Source organism: Melozone crissalis, unplaced genomic scaffold, assembly GCF_028551555.1.
Source record: "Melozone crissalis strain CALT ecotype California unplaced genomic scaffold, PUWL_Pcris_2 ptg000014l_1, whole genome shotgun sequence".
Taxonomy (NCBI): domain Eukaryota; kingdom Metazoa; phylum Chordata; class Aves; order Passeriformes; family Passerellidae; genus Melozone; species Melozone crissalis.
Window position 1 is genome coordinate 17,012,130 of NW_026535792.1, and position 26,325 is coordinate 17,038,454.

A 26,325-nucleotide genomic window follows, 5' to 3' on the forward strand; every position below is an offset into this window, starting at 1 on the left:
GTGATGGAGGGATGCTGTGATGGAGATGATGGAATTAATGGAAGGGATGGTGTGATGGAGAGGTGGAAGGGATGGTGAGATGGAGATGATGGAATAGAGATAATAGAAGGGTGGAGATGACAGAGGGATGGAGATGATGGAAGGGATGGTGTGATGAAGATGATGGAGGTGATGGAAGGGATGGAGATGATGGAAGGGATAGTGTGATGAAGATGATGGAGGTGATGGAAGGGATGGAGGTGATGGAGAGGGATGATGTGATGGAGAGGTGGAAGGGATAGTGTGATGGAGATGACGGAGGGGATGCAGGGACGGAGGGACAGATGTGACAGGTATGTGACACTGGTGCGACAGAGGTGTGTGACAGAGGTGTGTGACACAGGTGTGTGACACAGGTGTGTGACACAGGTGTGCCAGCTGCAGGAGTGCTCCTGACACGAGCACTGCGCATGCGCACAGCGCGACTCCCAGCCCGTCTCTATGGCCCCGCCGGCGGCCGGAGCGCCGCGCGGGGGGCGTGGCCGGAAGTGGCGTCACGCCGAGCGTCTGTGAGGCGGAGGGGCCGCGGTGAGGCGGGAGCAGCGGCGGCGGCGGCGGCGGGTGAGGGGCACCGGGGGCACGGCGGGCACGGCCTGGCCGATCGGAGCGAGCGGGCTGCGCTGCCGTGCTGCCTTCCCGGCGGGCTGGGGCTCTGCGGGACTGCCGTGAGGCGCGGCGGCGGCGCCAGGCCCTGCCCGGCCTGAGCGGGCCGTGGTGGGGAGGTGGGGCCGGGGGAGGCACGGGGCCAGAGGCCTGAGGGGCGGCTGTGGTTAACAAGGGGTTAAACTGTGTTTGAGTCCCGTGCTTGCCCGGGGGTTGCTGTGTTTGCTTATGGGGGGGGCATGTTTGCCTATGGGGGGACCATGTTTATGTATGAGGCTCCCTGTGTTTACCTATGGGGGCCCTGTGTTTATCTGTGTGGGGGGCTGTGTTTGCTTATGGGGGGGGGTATTGTGTTTTGGGGGGCCCTGGGTTTACTTTTTTGGGGGGAGTGTCCCTGTGTTTATCCATGGGGTATCCCTGTGTTTATTTTTGGGGGTTCCCTATGTTTATCTATGGGGGGGTTCCTCGTGTCCTCGTATTTATCCATGGGATGGGTCTGTGTTTATCCATGAGGGATTCCCTGTATTTATTTTGGGGGTTCCCTGTGTTTATCCATGGGGGGTTCCCTGTTTGTCCATGAGGGTCCCTGTGTTTATCCATGGGCGGAGTCTGTGTTTATTTTTGGGGGTTCCCTGTGTTTATCCCTGGGATATCCCTGTGTTTATTTTGGGGGGTTCTCTGTCCTTATCCCTGGATATCCCTGTATTTATTTTTGGGGGTTCCCTTTGTTTATCCATGAGGGTTGCTGTGTTTATCCCTGGGATATCCCTGTATTTATTTTTAGGGGGTCCTTGTGTTTATCCATGGGATATCCCTGTGTTTATCTTTAGGGGTTCCCTGTATTTATCCATGGAGTGTTCCCTGTGTTTATCCATGGGGGGATCCCCCTTTTCACCTTGGGGGTTCCCCTTTTTACCTTGAGGGGGCCCCTATATTTACCTGTGGGTCTGGTTGAATTTACCTGTGCTTGGTCCACTTGTTTACAATATTTACAATATTTATTTACAATATTTATTTACAATATTTACAATATTTGGGATCCCTGTGTTTACCTATGGGGCCCCTTCTATTTTCCTACAGGCACACAGCCACCCCCCAAATCCAACCCCAGAATAGTTTAATTTATATTTGCACTCAATCACAGATTTATTATTGGGTGTTTTTTGCTAAAAGCAGCCTCTTGTTTTTCCAAAGGATCCCTGTGAGGTGATGATGTGTGCTGAGCTCCTTCCCATATTTCCTAAGGGAGATTAAAAACGAAACAGGAAATGGAAATGAAGCTTTAGCTTACCCAGGGATGTGTTATCTCTGTTTTGAGGGTGCTTTTTATCAGCCATCTCCTTGGAATGCAGACATTCTCATCATGGCTTCATATCAACACACAGCCACAGGAAGGAGAGGAGCCTGCTCCTGAGGAATTTATGGCTTTATGACCAAATTTAATTTAGTTTTCAGCCTGTGAAACTTGGGGGAAGTGAGATTTTTATTTTTTTTTCCCTCATCCAGTTTGGTTTTTTTTTCCTTGCATCTTTTTCCATGCAGCTGCCACTTCCAGCAATGTGATTTTTACATGGAAATTGATCTCCCTGGGCTGTCTCCCGTGTTTCTTTGTGCTGCTCACAGTAAATATCAAACATTCTCCCTCTTTGATTGCAGCATGAAAGGCAAATCTATACATTTAGCAGCTTGTCATGTCTCTTGTTCTCCATGATGCTTGTGAGCCTGTCACTGGGAAATCTGGGATCAAAGGAGCTTTTTAGCTGCTTCCAGCAGTGTTGGAAACATCTGTCTAAACAAATTGGAGTTTTTCCTCCCTGCTTCTGACAGAACTCGAGTGCTGGGAAGGAGAGCAACCATTTTTTAATTCTTTTATCTAATTGTGGCAGTGATGTGAGGCTGCCTTTGCTGCTTTTGTCCTGCATTCCAGTTTTTGGGGATTTTCCTCCCCTTTTGTGTTTCTCTGTTGGTTGGGGTTCCCCTCCTGCTCTGTATCTCAGTTCCCTGAAAGATTTTGGCTTTCATTTGCACATGCAGAGATCAATCCTGAACATTCACAGGAGCTGTTCTGGCCAATGTCCATCTGCCAAAACCAGGGAAGTGAAGAGAATTCCCAGTTTGAAATCACAGGGAGTGTTGCCTTTCTCCCAGCCTGGAAATGAAATGGGGGAAATGAAGAGAAATTCCCAGTCTGAAATCACAGGGAGTGTTGCCTTTTCCCAGCCTGGAAATGAAACTTGAAATAATTTTAGTTAGGAGGTGATATAAGAGCAGATCTTTATTTGTAGACCTTCAGGGACTTCTGTGAACATATTTCTTATATCACCTTCTTACTAAAATTATCTTGAGTTTCATTTCCAGCTTGGAAAGAGAATATCCACAGGCAGGATGAAACACTAAATTTTCTTTTGGATTTTGAATTCAGCCAGTCAGAGATCTGCAGATCTTTATTTGAAGGCCTTCAGGGACTTTTGTGAACATCTTATATCACTCCTTACTAAAATTATCTCAAATTTCATTTCCAGGCTGGGAAAGAGACAACAGGAGAATATCTACAGACAGGACAGAACACTGAATATTTTGGAAGCATCAGCCTTGAGTTCAGCTGGTCAGACAAAGATCTGCAGATCTTTATTTGAAGGCCTTCAGGGACTTTTGTGAATATAATTTTTGTAAGGAGGGGATATAAGAAATATCTTGAGTTTCATTTCCAGGATGGGGAAGAGACAACAGGAGAATATCCACAGGCAGGACAAAACATTAAATACTCCTTTTGAATCTTGAATTCAGCTGGTTAAACAAAGATCTGCAGATCTTTATTTGAAGGCCTTCAGGGGCTTTTGTGAACATCTTATATCACCTCCTTACTAAAATTATCTGGAGTTTCATTTCTAGCTTGGAAAAAGGCAAGAGGAGAATATCCACAGGCAGGACAAAACACTGAATATTTCTTTTGGAAGCATCAGCCTTGAGTTCAGCTGGTCAGACAAAGATCTGCAGATCCTTTTTTGAAGGCCTTCAGGGACTTTTGTGAACATCTTATATCGTCTCCTTACTAAAATTATCTCAAATTTCATTTCCAGGCTGGGGAAGAGACAACAGGAGAATATCCACGGGCAGGACAAAACTGATTCTTTCTTTTGGATTTTAAATTCACTCAAAGATCTGTGGATCTTTATTTGAAGGCCTTCAGGGACTTTTGTGAACATCTTTCTTATATCACCACCTTACTAAAATTATCTTGAGTTTCATTTCTAGCTTGGAAAAAGGCAACAGGAGAATATCCACAGGCAGGACAAAACATTAAATACTCCTTTTGGATCTTGAATTCAGCTGGTTAAACAAAGATCTGCGGATCTTTATTTGAAGGCCTTCAGGGGCTTTTGTGGACAACTTTCTATAGAGCAGATTTTCAGGGGCTTTTGTGGTTATCTATCTTATATCACCTCCTTACTAAAATTATCTGGAGTTTCATTTCTAGCTTGGAAAAAGGCAAGAGGAGAATATCCACAGGCAGGACAAAACACTGAATATTTCTTTTGGATCTTGAATTCAGCCGATCAAGCAAAGATCTGCCATACAGTGGGAAAGGCAAAGCCCCAAGAGATATGTTTATATTTCATTGTAAATTATTTTTATTATCCAGGGATTTAGACTCTGCCTGGGATGGTTGGGCTGTCATTTTCTCCCCACCAAGGAGGGAGGAGGAGCAGAGCTGGGAGGGCTCTGGGGCTGTGGATCTGACTCAGGTTGTGGCTTTGTGCATCTCGTTGCAGCAGCTCTGTGCCACAGCCATGGCCACGGACTGGCTGGGCAGCATCGTGTCCATTAACTGTGGGGAGAGCCTGGGGGTGTACCAGGGCAGGGTGTCTGCTGTGGATCAGGTCAGCCAGACCATCTCCCTCACACGGCCCTTCCACAACGGCGTCAAATGCCTCGTGCCAGAGGTCACCTTCAGGTGAGTGCCTGCCTTGCCCCCTGTGCCACGGTCTTGGTGTGAAAACTCTGCTAAGGAAGGCAGGAGCCTCCCCTGGAATGGGAAATGTAAACCCTCTCCCTCTGAATTGCTACCATTTTGAAATTAAAGTGCTCTCAGGCAAAGATATGGGGGTAGGAATAACAGTTCTTTATTAGGGAAGAAAAAAAATAAAAATGCAGTGATACAAACCTGACAAGGTCTCTGGTATCGAGATGACCCTGAGGTGTTAGAAAATCTTTTTCCCAGCTCTGTGACTGAAGAAGACGACAGAATTCCTTGGCTCTCCATCTCAAGGTTATTTATTTGCTCTTATCCAATACATGGTCTGTCTGACCTGCTGAGATCTGTCCAACAGGTTGGGTTGTAGCACACTGACTGCCCTCAGGGCGGTGTTATCTTTTTATACTAAGAACTGCCTGTACTTTATTTACAATAATTTTCCAATACCTATCACCTGTGTTAGACAGTCTGTCTCTATCCTAAACCAATCCAAAAGAGCCACCATGACAGCAGAAGATTAAGGACAACAAGAAAAGGAAAAGGACACGCCCAGATTCCTCCATCTTGCTTTTATGACCCTCTTTGTAAAACCCCAATATTCTACATTTTCACCTGGTGATAAATTCGTTATCATTCTACTCAAACTCTTGTGGCTTGTAAATCTTCACACAAAGTTGGTCATTGTTTCCATGGGCTAAAATCAAAGGCATGTGTGTCTTTGACTCTGTGCCAAGGTCTCTGAGCTCCCTGCCAGGGTCTGGAATCACCCAGGGCAGCCAGAGCAATGTCCTGGGTTCTGAAACAAACTGCCAGAGTGAGAGCAGGAGCTGACACCCCCTGTGTGTCAGGGCGGTGTCCCAGCCCCATCCCGTGGGGGCTCAGCCCTCCTGCAGTGCCAGCTGTGGCTCTGCTGCAGCAGGGATCCTGCACAAGGGGGGAGTTTTCCTCTGCAGCTCCAGGGCTGCTGGAGATGGGCCTGGGCTCCCTCTGGCAATGCAGGGCAGCAGAAGGCTGCTCCTCTGGGAATGCAGGGGGCAAAGGCTGCTGGGGTGTCCCAAACCTCAGATTGGATCCAGGCAGGAATGCTTGGCTCCTCCCCTGGGCAGAGCATCAGAAGAGATTAACAGAATTAATTAACAGAAGAGATCTCTTGGAGGGAGGGTTGGCTGTGGAAGAGATAAAGAAAACTGCCCAATGAACAGAGGAGAACTGCCCCACCTGTAACAGATGGCAAACAGAGTACACAGCCCCGTTTCCAAACTAAGACATGGTGATGGAGCTGGGTGCCTGTTTAGCCATAAGAGGGTCCCTGTGGTGCACATTTCCCACTGCTCCTCTGGGAATGCAGGGGGCAAAGGCTGCTGGGGTGTCCCAAAGCTCAGATTGGATCCAGGTAGGAATGCTTGGCTCCTCCCCTGGGTAGAGCATCTCCCCATGGGATGGTGGAATTGGATCAGCCATGCAGGGACACTCACTGGCCATGAACAGGAGATAATTAATAATTAATGGCTCATTAACAGAAGAAAACAGCACCACAGATAGAAATAGAATACACACCCCCATTTCCAACCTAAGACAGCCTGGCTGTTGGATTATAATTTTTATTTTGATTTAGAGATAGGGTAACTGAGAGCTGTTTTAAAACTTTTAAGTTTTATGAGAAGAGTGAGACAATATAAATGTTATGATTTATGCTGTTACAATTAGAATTTGAACTACTTCTTAATTGTCATAGTTTTGCATGAGAGACATTTAGGAAAGAGATGCAAGCATTCACCAGCACAAAAAATTAACCCTTTTCTTTATACCTTGGAAAGTTTTGAGGCTGCTTTAGCTTCCTCCTAGTGCTGTCTTCCAGCAGGGAGTGAGAACAGCACTGGGGATTGGCCAGCCCTGAACCCAGCACACTCCTTAGGGCATTAGCTGGGACATCCCAAATTGGTGACATCTCAAACTGAACCAAAGCCTCTACAGCTGTAAAACACCAGAAGTGGGTTTTGGTTTATTAATTTTTTGTTCAGCTATGTTCTAGATGTTTTAAAGCTCATAATTTAAAATTACTCTTTCTAAGTTTTACTATAATATGTTTTTTATAATATATTTTACTATAATATCGTGTTTTTATTATATATAAATACATTTATAAATTTATAATGTAATATGTTTTATACTATATTTTACTATATTTTTATACTATTTTACATATAATTTTATTTATAATTTTATTTCTATATTCTATATAATATAACTTAAAATTATCAATATATAATATATATAATTTTAAATTATATATATCTAAATCTAGAACATATAAATATATATTTTTATTATATATAAATATATATGAATTTTTAATCTAATTTTTAATGTATATTTTATATGTTTGTATTTTTATTATTTTTATTTCTATTCTATTCTGTTGTAGCAGGGGGGTCTGAGATGCTTTTTCAAAGCTTTTCCCTCAGCAGTTTTCCCACCAGTTCCTGCTAACACTGTGCTTAAAAATATAAATAGGAGTCACTGCTCAGTGCCCATTTTCCTGTTCCCTGCAGTGTTGTGCTTAAGGCTCTGAGTCACTCCTTATTGAATAACACTGACTCCTCAAAGTCAATACTCTGAATTTATTTTTTTCCCCTTGGATTTTGCAGAGAGGCACTGGGGGAAGGCAGCAGGAGATGTGTGGAGTCACCCTGCTTTCACATCCCACTTGGATAAATGCTGAGTTAAAGCTGGAAGAGCCTCATTGCTGACTTATTTCTTGTAGTCAGTGCAAATGGAGGGCTTTATAATCACTCCTTTGTTTAATTTTGGCTTCTGCCCAGTGCTAGATTAGTTGTCTTTAGCTTTTTTTTCTTTGGAAATGGGAAGTATCCTCCTTGTCTGAGCATGAACTGCTCTGATCTGAGGGTAGCATTCTGCAGAAATGGATTAAAAGTAATAGTAGCCTCAAGGCTGAGAGCAATTAATTAGCTGGGAACTGTTAAATTAATGCAGATTTCTGCAAAGCTCTGGGCCACTTGCTTCCATTTTTTTGCTTGACTGATTCCTGTTTCAGCTGCAGAGCCTTTCAAACAAAATCCAGGTGCAGGGCAGGCATACTGAAGTGGTTATTTTGAAGATTTGCCATTTCAGTTGAACATTTTGATATCTGTCTGTTTGAGCATTAAAATCCTTTTATTCTCTTGTTTCCATTGATGATGACATCAGAACAATCCCATTGGAAAAGGATGTTTTTCCTCAGGAGATTTTTTTCCTGCCAGGGCGTGTGCTAAATTCCTGCTTTTCTGCTGCTGTTTTTAGGGCAGGTGACATCACTGAGCTGAAGATCCTGGAGATCCCAGGACCAGGGGACAGCAGGCAATGTGGGGACTCGCAGCACATGGACACAGCCATGCCAGGGGTGGGCTGCCAGGTGGGGCCCAGCCAGAATGGCACTGGCAAGGTGCTGAAGAAGCCCATGTCCAGCAGTGCCCCCCAGAACATCCCCAGGAGGACAGACATGAAGAGCCAGGACATTGTCATCTCCCCACAGCAGCAGTGCTCCAAGAGCTACATGGATCGGCACATGGAAACGCTGAGCCAGTCCAAAGGCTTCAGGAGGAGACACAACTCCTGTGAGTGTGGGGCTCTCCTGGCCAGCATCTTCCCTTTGCCACCAGGCTTTGCTGGCAACTTCCCCTGGCCCACCTGTGGGTTAGTTTGAAATATTTCTGACCCCATCTGAAAGGTGTAGTCAGGTGAGGGTTGTCTTGGTTTGAAAAACAGGAGTCTGCTAAGGAAGGCAGGAGCCTCCCCTGAAATGGAAAATGTAAACCCCTTCCCTCCAAATTGGTATAAATTTTAAATTGAGGGGCTCTCAGGCAAAATATATGGGAGCAGCAATAACAGTTCTTTAATAGGGAAGAAAATGAAAGGATAAAATGAACAATGCAGTAAACTAAACCAACACTGACAGAGTCAGAACCCAGCCTGACACCCTGTGGGTCAGGGTGTTGGCAGCAGTCCCATTGGAATTGTGGCTCAGCCCTCCTGCAGTGCCAGGGCTGGTTCTGTTGGAGCAGGGATCCTGTAGGAAGGTGCAGTCTCTTCCTCTGAAGATCCCATGGAAGGAGAGGCAGCTGCTGTTCCTCTGGGAAAATCCAGAGGAGAAGCTGTGCTGGTGCTCCAGAATCTCCAGATTATATCTGGATAGCAATGCTTGGCTCCTCCCTCTGGGCTCACATCTCCCAGTGGGATGTTATAGTTCTTATCAGTCATGCAGTGACATTCAATAGCTGTTATCAGCAGATGTCCCATCCTGAGGGAGGAATGGGTGTGGAAGAGATAAGGAAAACTGCCCATTTAACAGAAGACAACTGCCATCCAGATGGCCAATAGAATACATCTTGCTTGGCAGTCCAGGACAGGGTTGGTCTCTTGTTCTTGACAGAATGAGAGGACACAGTCTTAAATTTAGGTTGGATGTAAGGAAAAGGTTTTTTAAAAAGAAAAGAAAGAGGGATGAAGTATTGGATTTGTCTGCCTGGGGAGGTGGTGGAGTCACCATCCCTGGATGTGGCATTCAGTGCTGTGATCCAGTTGAAGTGGTGTTAGGGCATGGCTTGGACTCAATTATCTTAAAGGTCTCTTCCACCTCAGTGATTCTGTCTGTGTAGAAAATGTCTAATGCCAGTTCCAAGGATTTCCTCAGTTTGCTATCTTTCCTGTTGGAAGATTCCCAGCCTCCAGCCTTCTCCTCTACTAAAAGGAGCTGCTACAAACTGCAGTGTGATCCTCGAGTGGGAGGAAAACACAGTGGGTTGTAGCAGCTCAGTGTTGTGTTTGCAGGGATCCTCCAGCAAAAGTGAAAGACTCATGCAGTGAGACTTCCCCCACTGTTTTGTCTTTCATGATTTTAAGACTTCCTGAGGCAGCAGTGAGAGTTCAGGATTAATGGCTTTTTTTTTTCTGCTTAATTTAACCTCGTGCTTTTTTAAATCTCCCCAAGCTTTTCTATTTAAGGCTTCTATACCCATAACCTATTACAGCATCACTCCATACATAATTACAAATGGGTTTTGGCTGTGTTGTTAAAATATAAATTAATGAGGGTGATGTAAAATCAGAGCATCCCAAAGCCACACATCCCTTATTTTTATTTCTCTTGATAAAATCTTCAAAATTGGGCCAAAACTGGCTTTGTTGATTTTTTTTCCTCAAACCCTCCTGAGCTGTCTTCCTTTCCAGATCCTCATAATCCAATTCTTCTAATTTCAGTGTACATCCAGCATATTTCCATGACTTAATTGTTATGCATCCAGAGTAATTCCATTATTTCATTTTCTTGCAAAATAAACAAACCAAGGTGGGCCAGACCAGTGAAACAGGTGTAAGGCTGTGGTTTTGGGGAGAAATTCCTAGACCTCTGGAAGTCTTTCTCCCTCACCACCAACTGGGATATTTTTACACCTTCCAGGATGTCTGGTAGATTTGGGGTGAGCAGAGCTTGAACCCACAAACAACTCATGTACAACAGGTGACTTCTAGAGACTTTGAGGCAGGTTGAGTCAGGTCCTAGGTGTTGGCTTGGGTTCATTTTGAAATTTAGGGGGGATTCCAAAGGAGGTATAAGGGATTCCAAAGGAGGAATAAGGGATGTTTTACCCTGTAAAATGTGCATTTGGACAGCAGGGTGAGTGATGTGAGTTTGGGGAGGGGGATGGAATTGGGCCTGGCTTTGTAGGGAAGAATGGGCTGAGATGTCATCCAGAGCTTGGGTCCTACAGCTGAAAGTTGCCCTCTTGTTGGCCTCTAGTGTGCCAAGTGAGGGCCACAATTGCCCTTTGGAGGATTTCTCCCTCCAGCACCAACTGGAATATTTTTACCCCTTCCAGGATGTCTGGTAGATTTGGGGTGAGCAGAGTTAAGAGTTGTCAGCTTCACCCCACAAACAACTCATGTTGGGTTTACATGAGCACAACAGACTTTGAGGCAGGTTGAGTGAGGTCCTAGGTGTTGCCTTTGGTTCATTTTGGAGCACAGGAGGTACAGAAGGGATATTTTACCCTGTAAAATGTGCATTTGGAGAGTAGGGTGAGTGATGTGAGTTTTGGGAGGAGAATGGAATTGAGCCTGGCTTTGTAGGGAAGAATAGGCTGAGATGTCATCCAGAACTTGTGTCCTGCAGCTGAAAGTTGCCCTCCTGTTGGCCTCTAGCGTGCCAAGTGAGGGCCACAATTGCCCTTTGGAGCCCTGGTGTGACAGGAATCAATAAACACCAAACCCCAGCTCAGGTTTCCCAACAATGGCTCTGCTGCCGTGCTGGCACCGGGCTCGTGGTGCCAGGGCTGGCAGCAAAGCCTCCCACAGGGATCTCTCAGGAAGGCAGCCAGCTTGCTGCAGACTTTGTTTGCTTGTGTGCTGTACATGAAAGGGTTGTTATTCCTCAGAAACAAAAAAAAGCCTGGGAAGGGTTGTTTATCTTGTGAGGGAGGTGCTTTTGTGTGTGCCAGCTTGGAGTGGAGCTCTCCTCATGCAGGGCAGAGCACTGGGAGCTGTGATCCAGAGGCAGCTGGAACAGGAGATCTGCCTTGTTGAGCCTGGCTTTCCTTTCCCCCCTTGCCCTTTTTTTGCCTCTGTTCTTTTCCCTGAGCAGAACCAGCTGTCATTTTTTGCTGCCTAGAAAGCAACACCTGAAGAGGAACAGCTCCTAACTTCGCTCCCAGCTCCTTGCAGGCCTGTGGCACGTCCTGTGTGCCTTGTTAGGGGGCTGTGGGGCAGCCAGGGCAGAGCTCAGGATGGCTCAGGGAGCTGCCCACCACCTTTTGATGAGGTGGGCTCCTGGCTCCCTTTCTTTGTGGCTGCAGGGAGCTTTGCAGCTTTATTCCATCAGCATTCCATGCTCACATCAGCTGCTCCTGTCCCCCTCTGAGTTTTGGGGCAGCTGGGGGGAGTGTGGAGTGTGACAGGAGCAGCCTGAGCTGGCCAAACTCTTGCCCTGACACAAGGAACAGGCTGGCTTTGCCTTTGTGGCAGTGCAGGCTCCAGCTTGTCCCCCTGAACCCTGAGAGTCCCTTGGCTCCTGCTTGAACTGCAGTTCCTGAGTGTTGGGAGAGCTCGGGCCTGTTGTGTTTGCATTCCTCATCTTCCTCCTTCAGAGCAGCAGCTGTGGCTGTCATTCCAGCAGTGGAACTTCAGTTCCACACCAAATCCTGTCCAGCTTTGTGTCACCTTTGGTTTGGGAGCTCTTTATCTGGGACAGAGTGGAGTTTGGTACCAAAAACTTTCAAAACCATGCACATAAATGAGTGGTTGCAGTGTGCTTACTGCAATTCTCCTTTCCTCTCTCCTAAATCCTGTTTTGTCACCACAGTGCTGGAATTCTGCTGTCTGTCCTTCCCAGACAGAAGTGCATTATCATTTGAGAAGGTTGTTTGGTTTTTTTCCCTTAATGGGGAGTGGTTATTCTGCAAGGCCTGGCAGATTTAGGATCTTGCTGTGGTGACTGGGAAAGCTTTCAGGTTAGTTATTAACCAGTTCTTGAGAAAAACCAAGCCCCACACTATCTGAAATAAATCCTTGCTGAGGCAGTGCATCTCTGAGTGGAAATAAACCAGGTCCACATCCTCAGCAAATCCCATTTCAGCATGACTGGACTTAGACATGCTCAAACTGGACTTGTGCTGCTGGAGTTTGTGCCTGCAAATCTTTTGGGATGTTTGGAAATCTCCTTGGATGGCTCAGAATTCTTTGTTTCTGTGGTATCAAATTGATTCTCTCCGAGTCATTTGTATAAATCCCTCACTAATGGGATTATCTTAAACAACAGGAAATGGTTTAGTAGAGCAAGAGCTCTGGCTTGATGACTTACTCCATCTGTTGGACACTGTAGGTGACTCCTGGAACTGCAGGAATTGGCCTGAAATATTTTTTAGTAATTGCAAATGTGACACTGCCAAGGACAAACAGAATAATATTGTCTGGACCTGGAGGACAAAGGAAGAAATGAGCAAGTAAAGGATATGTTGAGCTCATAATTGTATATTTGCATCAGATGAAGAACTGATGACTTTCATCAGTCTCACTCCAGAGAATTTGGGCTTTCCCAATGACTTGTGGTTGGAAAGAAGTGTATTCCAAAACACAAGGTAATGGGTAAAGAGGAGAGTGAAACAGGAATGAGGCAATGGACTGTGTGTTATATCACAGAAATTGATTACATCAAGGTTGAGCAAAAAGAGATCCTTTCTATTCAGGGTTTGAAGTTCTCCGTTAAAGATCACTAATAGGGAAGGAAACACTTTACAGTAGTTTCTGAAATTTTGGAGAATTCCAGCGAAGGGCATGGGTCACACACCTGCCTGAACATGGGAAAACTCCTAGCTGATTTACCTGACCACTGGGATTAAATAAAACCTGGAGAAACTGTGGGCAAGGCTGTTATTCTAACCTGGCTGCTGAAGGGAAGTCCCTAAAAGTCTCTTTGCCGATGCTCTATTTTCTATTGGTGTTCTGTTTCCTATTTGATGTTCTATTTCCTGCTGCCTTAGCTGAGCCTGAGTAATGCCAGCTCCAGGGCTGAGCTCCATGGTGAGCACCCCTTGAGTGAGGGGACTGTGAGCAGGAGCTCCCCTGTGCCCCAAAATGCCTTTTTCCCTTTCAGGACCCACTCCCACCTTGCTTTTCTTTTGCCTTAGGGTCATCCAGCAGCCGCCACCCCAACCAGGTGACCCCAAAGAAGAGCGGCCTGAAGAACGGGCAGATGAAGAGCAAGGACGACGAATGCTTTGGGGATGACATTGATGAAATCCCAGACACTGATTTCGATTTTGAGGGCAACCTGGCCCTTTTTGACAAGGCAGCTGTGTTTGAGGAGATCGAGACCTACGAGAGGAGGAGCGGCACCCGCTCGCGAGGGACCCCCAGCGAGAAACCCGCCCGCTACCGGCACGACGAGAACATCCTGGAGTCAGAGCCCATCGTCTACAGGAGGATTGTGGTGCCCCAGAACCCCCACAAGGAGTTCTGCACGGGTATGTGCCTGATACGGACCCAAAGTGCTGCTTTTGGGGCCACACACAGGTGGAGTTTTGCTAAGGAGTCAGCTTGATGTGGTGCAAGCAGAGTTGGGTTTGTGTGTTCACACACAGCCTTTCTTTGCAGTGCTTCTGAGAGAAATACTCAGAGAGGGCAGCTGTGACTGTGTTCACAGGGAAGAGATGAGGATCTGACTCCATGTTTCAGCAGGCTTGATTTCTGATTTTATGATTTCTGATTTTTATTGATTTGTTATTTTATGTGTATGAACATCTCTGTGTTCTAGGAGCAGGTCCTTCAGCAGAGCCAACATTGTGCAGTTTTAATATATATTATATTAAAACTATACTAAAAGAATAGAAGAAAGGATTTCACCAGAAATAAGCTAAGAATAGAAAAAGGAAGTCTGAGCCACAAGCCTTTGTTATCATTCTTTCTGTCCAAGCCAGCTCACTGTGATTGGCCATTAATTAGAAACAAGCACATGAGACCAATCACAGATGCACCTGTTGCATTCCACAGCAGCAGATAATCATTGTTTACGTTTTGTTCTTGAAACTTCTCAGCTTCTCAAGAGGAAAAATCCTAAGGAAAGGATTTTTCATAAAAGATGCCTGTGACAGGCAGCAAAGTAAGTGTTGCTCCAGCAGGGAGCAAAGCTGGTGGTTAGGAACTGAATAAGAGGTGTTTGAATCCTTGCTTTGATTTCAGGGGCCTGGGGAACCCACATGGACTCTGAGAGAGGCAGAGGGATGGGCTCAGGGTTTGTAATTTCATGGTTTCAGGAGATTTCCTCTGCTTCTGGCACTCTTTGGGTTGTAGTTCTGCATTTCTATGTGGGTTTAAATATAGTTCATGTAAAAAGGATTTATGGAACATTTAGTCCAAATTTCAGGTAACTTTAGTCTCCTTGGGATATCTTGCCTTTGATTTTAAGTAAAATGTGGGAGTGAAGGAAATTTGGGATTTCAGGAGTGTTTCTTTCCCACATCAGAATGAAATCAGATGTCAGCTCTTCTTGCAGGGACTCAAACCAACTGATATTCTGGTAGCCTGAGCAGAAGTGTGCGCAGCTCCTTGGGCTGTCATTCTTCCTCAGCCTGGAAATTCCATCTGGGGTGTGAAACGCTTCAGGGGAGGAAGCTGATGGATTTGTAATGATTTGCTGCTTTTCACTTTTGAAAAGACTCTTTTTTTGATGGTTCTGGTGTGTAACAATGTCCTAGTTCTCCATTTCTGTCATTCCTCTTCCTAGTGTCCCATTCTGCTCTGGGGTGAGAGGAGAACACAGTGGGTTGTAGCAGCTCAGTGTTGTGTTTGCAGGGATCCTCCAGGAAAATTGAAACAAACATGCAGTGAGGCTTTCCCCCACTGCTTTGTCTTTGATTTTTCATGATTTTAAGGCTTCCTGAGGCAGCAGTGAGAGTTCAGGGTCAATGGCTTTTTTCCCCTGCTTAATTTAACCTCTTGCTTTTTAAATCTCCCCAAGCTTTCAGCATCTCTCTGTGGAAGAAACCGCACTGTGCTGTGTGAGCAAGCACCTCTTCATTTTCTGTGTGATTTCCTGTCTATCTTGTGGGATTTTTTCAAATTTCATACTTGTCAATCCATCTTCCAGCTGGCTTGTTTGAGAGGGGACAGGGCCTCTGTGGATGTCTAGTCTGAAACAAAAGCTAAGCCACTGTTGGCAGCCAATCTGAGCAGGATGGCTGATAGGGGATTCCAGCAGCAGAATTCCTGGGAGGAAAAGCACCATGCACTGAGCAGCAGTGAGTAAATTCAGGGATGGAAACCCAATCCTGTTTGCTGCACTCCCAATCCCTTTGTTCAGCAGCTGGAAGGGGGATGCTGAGCTGCCTCTCAGTGCCTCAAAGAGCAGCTGGTGTGATTAAATCAATGCCAAGAGCTCCAAAAGCCTTTTTGCTTTTGGATGTGTCTGTGGCAGGGTTCTCCCTGCAGAGTTTTTCTGGTTTCCTAAGGGAAGCTCTCCTTGCAAAAAGCACTTCCTAGTTGTGACAAAGCACTTCTTTCTCTTGTTTTGTTTTTGGTTTTTTTCTTTTTTTTCACCCTGGGCCAGTCTGAGAGATGATTGTGTTAATAGAGACAGTGATTCTGACTGAGACAGTGATTCTCTGTCTGCTGCAACAGCACAAAAACTGATGCTGGAGATTGGCAGGGAGTTCATATCCAGCTCTTGGCACTGTGGGATCCCTGTTCTGTGGATCCCTGCCTGCTTTTTGATGCCATGGAGGATGATAAAACCAAAAAAACCAAACTGCTGATGTCAGTTTGGAGTCAGCCTTTTGAGTTCCCCAACAGATTCACCTGCAGGACTTCCAGCCTGGGGTTTTATTGCTGACTGAAAGAACTTGGTGTGTGTGGGATAAACACTTCAGTCCACTGGGATGCTTTTCTGAGGGCAGGTTTTGTGGAGCTAGGCAAGTAAAACACGTCTAAAAGTGTCAAGTAAAACACTTGTAAAACAACTCTGGGTTTTAGAAGTGAGCAGGGAAGGAAGAAGGTGGGAATCTGTTCCAAGCAAAAGTGAAAAGTTGGAGCTAATAGAATTTAGCAGGTGATTGTGGCTGAGCTAAATCCATCCCTGGGACTCCACACTCCTGAACATTATCAGTCTTCACTGGTTTGGGCTGGCTGCTGTTGATCTGTCTCTTTATTTACTGGGAAATGCAACTGTTTAGCAAACACTGCCTCCCTGGAAAGGCTGATCCTTGCCTAAGGTGTGAGCTGCCTTTTTCTGCTTCCAGAGAATTTAAATGTGGGTTGGCTCAGGCCTGTCTGTGTTTCTGCTGTTGGCACTCAAACTCCTGTGTTTGAGCATCTCTGTGTTTTGGGAGCAGGTCCTTGAGCAGAGCCAGCATTGTGCAGGAGTGCTGGGGCTCAGAGGAGTGTGCAGGAGGGTCTGTTCTTCAAACAGGCTTTCCTTCACAGTGAGGAGGTGCAGGAGCAGGCAGAGCTTTGTGCCAGGATCAGAGGCTGGCTGTGCCCTGAGGGTGATGCCCACAGTGTGGCTTTTCCTTTGGAAAGGCTTTTCCTTGCCCTGTCCTTGACTGATTTTTCTCCTCTTTTAGCTCCTCCATGGCTGGATGTGAATATTGAATGTGTGAAGTGTTCTGGGCTGCTTTGAGCAGAGAGAAAACTTTCGCTCTCCTCAATTTTGCTTCAGGAACAAACAGTGGGCCTGGGGCAGAGTCCCTTTGTCCCTCTGGCAGTTTTATTTTTTTTCTCAGCTGGAGGGAATTGTGCACTAATGCTGGGAGAGCTCACACTGGAAGGTCAGCCAGAACTCTGGTGGGATTTGCTGTAATTAAAAACAATGGTGATTAACAGAAGCAGCCCTTAAGGTTGTGTTGTTTGAGGGGCAGTAAATGTGTTTGGCTGAGCGTGCAGGCAGGTGCTTCCAGCTTTACCACCAGCAGAAGGCAGCAGGGAATGTCTCCTGTGCCTGGTGTGGACAGGAGCTCCAGACTGTCACACTGTGAGGCTCTGGAGCTGGAACTGGGACCTGGGATTATTCATTGCCAAAGGGAAGAGCTGATGATGTCAGGACAGCTTGAAGGAGGTGCTGAGTCCAATTCTGCCTGAGCCAGTGCCTGGATTTATTTTAGCAGAGAACTGGAACTAGAGAGCTGCTGAAATGGCTGAGGGAAAAGGTGGGATCCAACCCTCTCCTTTTTCCCTGCCACTGCAAGCTTGGGAAGCATTTGGGCATCCCAGCAGCATTACAGGGCTTGTTTGGGGAAAAACTCCTAATTCTTTAACTTCTGGAAAGTTCACTCCCTCTTCTGCTGCCTTGGGATGTTTTTATCCACCCAGTGTCACTCTGCAAAACCATTCAGTCTATATCTGCCTTGTGGGTTGTTTGGTTTTGGTTTTGTTTTTTTTTTTCCCAGGCAGCTGTAAAATACATTTATTTAATATTAAAAGGCCTGGGCTAATTTATTTTATTGCCTTCATTAGCAAACAATAAAGATGCCCTGTCCAACCCAAACATAATTAAAGTTGGCAGGGCTTCAGTTTTGTGGCAGTGATGTTATTGTTAGTGGGTTTACTCTGCCAGAGTTTATTTAACTCCCTGGGCCTGCTTTTGATGAGCCAGTCTGACTGGTTGGACCTTGCGTGAGGGCACAGAGGGGAAGTTCTCCTGGAAGTTCTCCTGGCGTCTCAGCTGCTCCTGAGAGGCAGCAATTAGGACAGGCTGGCGTGCTAAATGCCACTCCAGCAGTGCCTCACATTAACCCCTGCTGGCAGCCAGCCCGTGGTGAAGGCAGTTTCCTGAAGCTGCTGGCTGAGGGGAGGATGTGCAGGGGACACAAGATCCGTGCTGAGTTGGGTGCACACAGAGTGGACATTGTCTGCTTTGTCCTTCTGCTTCAGGGGCTTGGTACAGCATTTCAGCAGGGGATTCGTGGGTGCTTCAAAACAGAGTTTGGGATTCTCCCATTTTTGGGGTCAGCAGTGATGCTGGGAGAGACCCCAACCTCGGGTCACTCATTGCAAACCATCCCTGGAGCTTGGAAACCAGCAGGAGGGGCAGAGATGTGACTGGCAGCGTGGCAGAGCAGGGCTTGTGTGGCATGGGGCAGGTGGGTGACCCACGGGACAGGTGGTGACCGCTGTGGGCACAGGGCAAATGGGTGAGCCACAGGGCAAGTGGTGATTGCTGCAGGCACTGGACAGGTGGGTGACCATGACTGCTGTGAGCATGGGGCAGGATGTGGCATGGGGCAGGTGGTGACTGCTGTGGGCACAGGACAGGGCATGGCGCAGGGCAAGTGGGTGACCTCTGTGCACATGGGGCAGGTGGGTGACCTAAAAGCCCTAGGGTGACCTAAAAATACCTAAAAGCTCCCCCCTCTGTGGGCATGGGGCAGGTGGGTGACCCATGGGACAGGTGGTGACCACTGTGGGCACAGGGCAGGTGAGTGACCCACGGGGCAGGTGAGTGGCACAGGACAAGTGGGTGACCATGACCGCTACGGGCACAGGGCAGGTCGTGGCTGCTGGCACAGCCCTGGGGCTGTTCCTGCAGGGCTCAGGCTCTTATCAGCACTCAGGCATGGCTGATAACAGCCTGCTGGCCTGGCCTGGCAGCCAGGTGACCTCTGGGGCAGTGCTGGCACACGTGGAGCCCTCTCTGTGTGCGAGGCCTGGCTGCTGAGGCCAGGGATGAGCTCCAGGAGGGCTCAGCAGGGTCCCTGTGCCCCTCAGGGTGTTTCCAGCAGCTCTGTCACATTCCCACAGCTCCTCCCAGCAGCACAGGCAGCCCCAGCCCTGCTGGGCTACCAGGAGCACCCAGGGGGCCACTGTCACCCCCAGAGCAGAGGGGCCAGGGGGAGCCTGAGGGTGACCCTGGGAAAGCTGAGAGGAGAGATGCTGATGGTGGGGCTCAGCTCACACTTTTTGACCTCATGTTTCCTCTAGCAGGCACTGATTCAGTCCTCAGCCTTTTTGCTCCATGGTGCAGCTCCTGTGCCTGTCTCACAGTGGGAGCTGCACTCAGCTGGCATTCCTGGGAGGAGGAGCAGCTGAGAGCTGCTCTGTGAACATCCCATGAGGAGATGGCACAGGTTGTCCAGAGGAGCTGTGACTGCCCCTGGAAGTCTCCAAGGCCAGGCTGGACAGTTCTCAGCACTTCACAAAACCTCTCTTGTTTCTTTTCTCTTGATCCAAATGCTGGAGCATTTCCCAGCTCGCTAGCCCAGGCTCCCCTGAACACCTGGAGGTGTTTTTCTGCACAGTTTATCCCTTGAGCATTTCCCTGCTGGCTCTGTGTGCTGTGATGGGTCTGGAGCACCCTTCTGGCATGGGAACACCTACCAAATGTGGGATGGTTGTTTTGCTGGGATCTTGGGATTTTGGGGACCAGTGTCAGGAAGCATAAAACATCCAGGCTTTTTTTGGCACTTCACAGCTGCTCTTCTGACTTTCACAGTGCTCAGGAGCACTTTATGGTGGGTTTTAGCTCATCATGAAGAAAAGCCTTAATATTCCATCTGTGAGTCCCAGAGGCCTTCTCAGCCCTCGTGTTACTAAAATTTCCCACAGAACTTTTGTGGAAGTGTTATTTTAAGCCAGCACTTATGTTTAGCTGTTTCTGCTTCACTGAGAATAATTTGGATTAATTTGGTGGCTTGGGAAGGAACGTGGGTGAACAGTTAACAGTTAAGGATGAACCTTTTCACTATTTTGAGTGTCTGACTGTCCCCATTTGTCCCTCCCTCCCCTGTTTGTGGCCCCCAGACTCGGGGCTGGTGGTGCCCAGCGTGTCCTACGAGCTGCACAAGAAGCTGCTGGCGGTGGCCGAGAAGCACGGGCTGACCCTGGAGAGGAGGCTGGAGATGACAGGGGTGTGTGCCAGCCAGATGGCCCTGAGCCTCCTGGGGGGGCCCAACAGGTACAGCTGGGGCCTCTGGGGGGAGGGAAGGGGCTGGCAGGGCCCTCTCAGCTCTTAAATCACACACAAAGCTCAGCTGAGGTTTTCCTTCCCCCTCGCTGGGAGTCGTCTGGGGAGCTGAGCTTTGCACAGGTGCTGCCTGAGGTGGATGGAGCCGTGCAGAATGTGTGAGGAGCTCCTTTCTGCACAGAAAGGAACCTTCCCTTTGCTGATGTGGCACACTGCAATTTCACAGTGTCAATAAAAGCAGAAGGCAGCCCGTGAAAACAGCGCTGCGTGGATTTTTGTGAGGCTAGCTCAGCTTTTCAGGCATCTGCAGCTCACCTGAGCACATCCTGCCCTTTGCAGCAGCTTTGGAGTGCACTCAGTGCCTTTTGCTGACTCCTGAAGAGCTCTGCTTCCGTGGCTGTTGCTGTGGGCAGGAACTGCACCTGTGTTTCTGTGCTGTTGATAGCTGCTCCAGATTATTTGCTCTCAAAAAGAAAAGTAACCCTTCAGTCTCCATGTGCTTATTCAGGAGTGCTTTAGCAGGACCTGCTCACTTATTCAGGAGCTCTTTATTATCACCTGATCACTTATTCAGGAGTGCTTTAGCAGGATCTGCTCACTTTTTCAGAAACTCTTTAGCAGGATCTGCTCACTTATTCAGGAGTGCTTTAGCAGCACCTACTCACTTTTTCAGGAACTCTTTATTAGCACCTGCTCACTTACTCAGGAGCTCTTTACCAGCACCTGCTCACTTGATGGAGAGCACTGAGTGATGGCACACAGGCAGCTGAAATTCCTGCTGCAAGCCCTGATGCCTTCCAGGCCAAATTAACTTTATTGTGCAATTAATGAAGCTTAGAGAGTAGAGATCATTTTTCTGTTTTAATGTGACTCCTCTGATGGGGAAATTCACCTTAAATTTTTAGCTTTCTTCTACAATCCTTGGGACCTTGTGTGGGCGCAGGAAGGGGAGGAGAAGGCTGGAACAATCTCGAAGTATCTGAAGGGGTGTATAAGAAAGCCAAAGAGGGTTTATCAGGAACTTTAAGAGGGGAAATTTAGGTTCAATATGTGGAATAAATTCTTCCGTGTGAGGGTGCTGAGCTCCTGGCACAGCTGTGGCTGCCCCATCCCTGGGAGTGTCCAAAGCCAGGTTGGACAGAACTTGGAGCAGCCTGGGCTAGTGGAAGGTGTCCCTGCCCTCAAGGATGACCTTTAGGGTCCCTCCCACCCAAACAAGTGTGAGCTTCTCTGAACCTGCAGGCAGAGCAGCGTCAGCACCACAAAAGGATGTGGGCTGTTCTGGATTTGCAGAACACCTGGCAATTTGCATCTTGCTGGGTGGTTTTTTTTTAAATATTTTTTTTTCTCATGCAGGAAGGAGGTAAGAGGCCCTGGGGTTTGCTGACAGTCCCTTTTTCTTGCCTGTGTTTCAGACTGAACCCCAAGAACGTGCACCAGCGGCCCACGGTGGCGCTGCTCTGCGGCCCCCACGTGAAGGGCGCGCAGGGCATCAGCTGCGGGCGGCACCTCTCCAACCACGACGTCCACGTCATCCTCTTCCTCCCCAACTTCGTCAAGATGCTCGAGTCCATCACCAACGAGCTCAACCTCTTCAGCAAGACACAGGGACAGCAGGTCTCCAGTGTCAAAGGTCAGTGGGCACTCCAGGGCTGGCTTCTCCTGGGAGAGCAAACCTGGCTTCTGCAGGGCTGGATTCTCCAGGGAGAGCAAACCTGGCTTCTCCAGGGCTGGATTCTCCAGGGAGAGCAGGGCCAGCTTTTTCAGGGCTGGCTTCTCGTGGGGGAGCAGGGCTGGCTTCTCCAGGGGGAGAGCAAGGCTGGCTTCTCCAGGGCTTCCTTCTCTAGGGAGAGCAGGGCCGGCTTCTCCAGGGCTGGCTCCTCGTGGGGAAGCAGAGCCAGCATCCCCAGGGCTGGCTCCTGCAGGGGGAGAGCAAGGCTGGCTTCTCTAGGGCTGGTTTCTCCAGAGAGGGAGCAGGGCAGGCTTCTCTAGGACTGCCTTCTGAGGGAGCAGGGCCGGCTTCTCTGGGGCCAGCTCCTTCAGGGGGAGCAGGGCTAGCTTCTCCAGGGAGCAGAGCTGGCTCCTGCCCGCTGCCCTGGCACCACCTAGTGGCACTGCCAGGCCTGGGTGGCTGCCCAGAGGCTGCAGGGACAGCAGCACTCAGAGCCTCGACAGAGCAGCGCTTGTGCTGCCACAGATGTTTCCGGTGGGAAGAGATGAGGAAGAGCTGCTGGATGGAGCTGTGCTGGCAGCATGAGGGGCTGCCTTGTTCAGCATGTTGGAGCTGGGAGGGAATGAGTGTCCAGCTGCTGCTGCAAAGCAGGAGCCAGCTCTGCTGTCAGGATTCCCATCTGGGTATTCCCTAGAACAAACAGCTCCTGGGAGACTGCTGGCTGCTGCCTGGCACTTCACCAGTCCTTTTCCAAGCTGCTTCATTTGAGCTTCTGGGGAGAAACAAAGCTGGGAGTTAGGCTGTGCTGTGCTGACAGAGCTACTTGCCTGTGTGAAAATATTGTAAAAGATTGGAACAGATTTTTCAGAGCAGCTGTGGCTGCTCCTGGATCCCTGGAAGTGTCCAAAGCCAGGCTGGATGGGGCTTGAAGCACCCTGGGATAGTGGAAGGTCCCTGCCCATGGCAGGGGGTGGGGTGAGATGAACTCTGAGGTTTATTCCAACCCAAACCATTCCATGGTTTTGCACGAAGGACTTTGTGATCCATCAGGGGAGGGGGATGCAAAGCAGATGAAGGGAATGCAGCAGGAGTGGTGCAGCACAAGTGAGGGAATGCAGCAGATGTGGAGAATGCAGGAGCTGAGGGAAATGGAGCAAGGGAGTGTGACAGAGCTCAGTGGGACAGGCAGCACTGCAGCACAGCTGGTGTGTTCCAAAAATCAGCCTTATTTTCACCTTGTGGAATAGAAAAAGATCCTTCCTGATGGGCAGAGAGCCCCACTGCTCCCCTGGGCTGCCTGCCCTGTGGGTCAGTGACACTGAGGCTGCTCACGAGCTGGTCATTGGGTATTGTACCTGCCAGGCTGGGGGTGTCCCCAGAGCGCTGGAGAGCTGTTCAGGATGGGTCTGTGGGGGAAGGATGGCAGTACCAGCAGGTGAGGCCAGGCTGTGCAGCAAGAGTGGAAGCCAAACCCCAAACCTGCAGCCGGTGCCGCCGATTCTCAGCCGTGTCCGTGTTTCTTGCAGACCTCCCAGACACCCCGGTTGACTTAGTGATCAACTGCCTGGATTGTCACGAGAATGCCTTTCTGAGAGACCAGCCTTGGTACAAAGCAGTGGTGGACTGGGCCAACCAGAACCGTGCCCCCGTGCTGAGCATAGACCCCCCCATCAGCGAGATGGAGCTGGGCATCGATGCCAAGTGGTCGCTGGCGCTGGGGCTGCCGCTGCCGCTGGGCGAGCGCGCCGGCCGCGTCTACCTCTGTGACATTGGCATTCCCCAGAAGGTCTTCCAGGAGGTGGGCATCAACTACCACTCCCCCTTTGGCTGCAAATTTGTCATCCCCCTGCACTCCACTTAGAGCTCATGCAGCCCCCCTGGCTGTGAAGGGAGAGAGGAGGAGCTCTGTGAAAGCCAAGCTGTGCTGAGCTGGATCCCGGCTGGTCGACTCTGGTGACGCCTTAAAGAAAACAGACACAAAAAAAAAAAAAAAAAAAGGATGTGAAGTTCTGGAGGGGTTTGCCTTCTGGAAGAAATGCTGTGTGTTTAAAAAGAAGAAAATGGAATAATCATAAAATGAAATGAAAAAAAAACCCCAACAAACAAAAAAAAAAAAAAAAAAGGAGGAGGAGAAGGAAGTGAATTGTTCCTGCAAAGCTGTTTTCATTGTTTCCTGCTGTGGGATGAAGGAGTGTGCAGGACCATGGTGGCTGTCCCCTGCTGCTGCCCAGCCCTGGCTGGCACATGGTACAAATAAGGCTGGTTTGGAGCTTGGAGATGTGTTTCAGGTCCTTCTGGTTGACTATTGCCAGCAAGGACATCCTGGTGGGAACAGCGCCCCTTGATTGTGTACAAATCCCTTGTGTCGAGGGAAAATCTCGTTTGGTTCCCATGTTGGTTCTGACTGCCCCATCACTGTTTGGTGTCCTGGAAGGCAGTTGTAGCTCCCTCTCCTTCCCAGCCTGTCCAGCCCCTCACAGAGAGGGCTTTTCCCTGTTTGGAGAGCTTTGGAGAGCCAGAGGCTCCCACATGCTGTGGGAGCACTGATGTCCTTCCTCAGCTCGGCCTTACTGCTTCTGTACTGTTGGCTTCTCTTTGTTTGCTTCATGGCCGAAGCCCAGCTCTGTGGGGTGGAGGCCTGGTATGGAAAAGAACTTTTCCAGCATCCTCGTGGGGTTTGGGGTTGTTTTCTTTGGTTCTTTCTCCTTGCTGGCCCAGCAAGTGGCTGCTCCAGGGCTGGGGGAGTGGAGCAGGGCAGGGCAGGGCTGTTCTGGGGTTGTTGGGTGCTGCAGGTGAGGTTCAGGGTAAGCTCCCCTGTCCTTTCAGCATCCCTGCTACCTTTGGGATGGTTTGGGAGGTAGCTCATGGATCTGTTCATTCCCCTTGGAATCAAAGCCTGTGTGTGGGGTGGGCTTGGCCTGAGGAGGGGTTTGGCTCCTGTCTGCTGGCAGGAGAGGGTGTGCTGGGAGCTGCTGTGCTCCTGGGTGGGATTCCCATCAGAAATCTGCTCTGCTGTCTGTCCCATGCCTAGCCAGAAACGTTGAGTTATCCTTTCCTGTGTTCCTTGTTCCTTGTATTGTCCTGGGTGCAGTGCCGGGAGCAGGGAGGAACTGAGGAGTCACCAGCTCACTGGCTTTGGCAATCAGCTGTGTGCCCCCAGAGCCAAACCAGGGAGCTGGGAACGCGGGCAGTGCTGGAGCTCTGCTGCTCCTCTCACACTTCACCCATCCCCAGGGCTCCTCCAGCTCACCCAGCCCTGCTCTGGCACCAGGGAGAGCTCTGGGTGCTGCCTCTGTCCAGGGGAGCTGGATCCCTTGGGAGGCTGAAGCACAGGGCCCAGCCCAGAGTGGGACCAGCCCAGAGTGGGACCAGCCCAGTGTGGTCCAGTCCCACTGACCAGCCCCAAGCTGGGGCTTTAGTCAGGCACTCCTCTGTCCTTTCCTCTGTTAGAACCCAGCCAGGGCTGCCAGAGCAGGAGGGAAGAGCTTTCCCTGCTTGGAAAGAAGCGATTACAGGGTCTGGCCTGGGAGTGTGGAGGGCCCAGGAGGCTGCTGAGCCTTGGCTCCCCCCGAGGTCTGGCCCCTGCACGTTGCCATATCTACCTCAGCAGGACCAGGGGCTGTGCCCTGGCTGGGCAGCCCTGGTTCCCCTCAGCTGCTCTGGGGCACTGCTGGCCTGGGGGGCTCTGCCCTCCATCCTGGGCACAGGGGTGCCCCACGCCTCAGCACCCACCAGGCTGTGCTTCTGACTGGGCCAGGACAGCAGTGTGCTGGGTACTCACAGCACAGACACAAGGTTTCCCTCTGCCTTTTTTGGTTTTTCTGGCTGTTTCCTTGGATCTTCAGCCAGGAGCAGCAGCAGGTTAAATAAAGGTTGTTGCTGTAGTCAGTGTTAGCTTTAGTCCCCTTCCTTTCACTCTCTTTGCTCAAGACACTCAGTAGGAGACTTGCTGTTTCAATTTCTGCTTTCTGCAGGTTTTTCCTGCCCTTTCTGGGTTTGGCTGTTGAACTGTAGCTTGTACACACGGAGCAGGGGCAGGGCAGGGCTAGTCCAGGGTGCAGCTGCCCTGCTGGAAGGCACTGGGGCAGGTGCTGGTGGTTTTGCAGGGATGGAGCTCCGGGAAGCACCAAGGCCCTGGTTCTTGCCAGCCTTGAAATGCTTCCCCTTGTTGAATATAAAAATGAAGTGAACAGTGTTGCACAACCGGGGGGTTCAGCCCCTGCTGTAGGGAATGTGGGGTGTGCTCCCTGCCTGCCAGATTTGGGTATTTGGCTGTACTTCCCCTCACTGCAGCTGTTTCTTGGCTTCACACATCTGGAATGTGAGGTACCAGCTCTTCTGGAGCACTCAGAGTCCCAGCACAGCTCTGGGTGTCCCCATCACCATCCCCCACGGTGCCAGGGTTAATTCCAAGAGGGAGCAGTGTTGTAGCTGTGTTTGGGATGGTTCCCAGCCCCAGCAGCTGCCCCTGGTGCTGCTCTGGGCCCGCTCTGGTGACAGGTGACGATCACTGCGCCGTGGCACTGCTTGGTGACCCCATTTGTGACCTGATGTTTGTAACGACCAATTCCTGCCACTGCGGGGGATCATGCCCTG

General features: G+C 49.3%; 1 protein-coding gene across 2 annotated transcripts; it reads left to right on the forward strand.

Moving 5' to 3' along the window:
* Window positions 1-564: 564 nt before the first annotated feature.
* Window positions 565-23,825, forward strand: EDC3 (enhancer of mRNA decapping 3). Of its 2 annotated transcripts, none has more exons than XM_054272401.1 (7): window positions 565-600; window positions 4,419-4,597; window positions 7,919-8,232; window positions 13,294-13,629; window positions 19,895-20,048; window positions 21,473-21,690; window positions 23,256-23,825. In XM_054272401.1, exons 2-7 carry the CDS (start codon window positions 4,434-4,436, stop codon window positions 23,588-23,590), a joined length of 1,521 nt encoding a protein of 506 aa, XP_054128376.1. In that variant the 5' UTR covers window positions 565-600; window positions 4,419-4,433; the 3' UTR covers window positions 23,591-23,825. The 2 variants fall into 2 exon arrangements, with proteins under 2 accessions (XP_054128376.1, XP_054128377.1); XM_054272402.1 differs by having other exon boundaries at window positions 588-600; window positions 4,416-4,597.
* The last annotated feature ends 2,500 nt before the right edge of the window (window positions 23,826-26,325 follow it).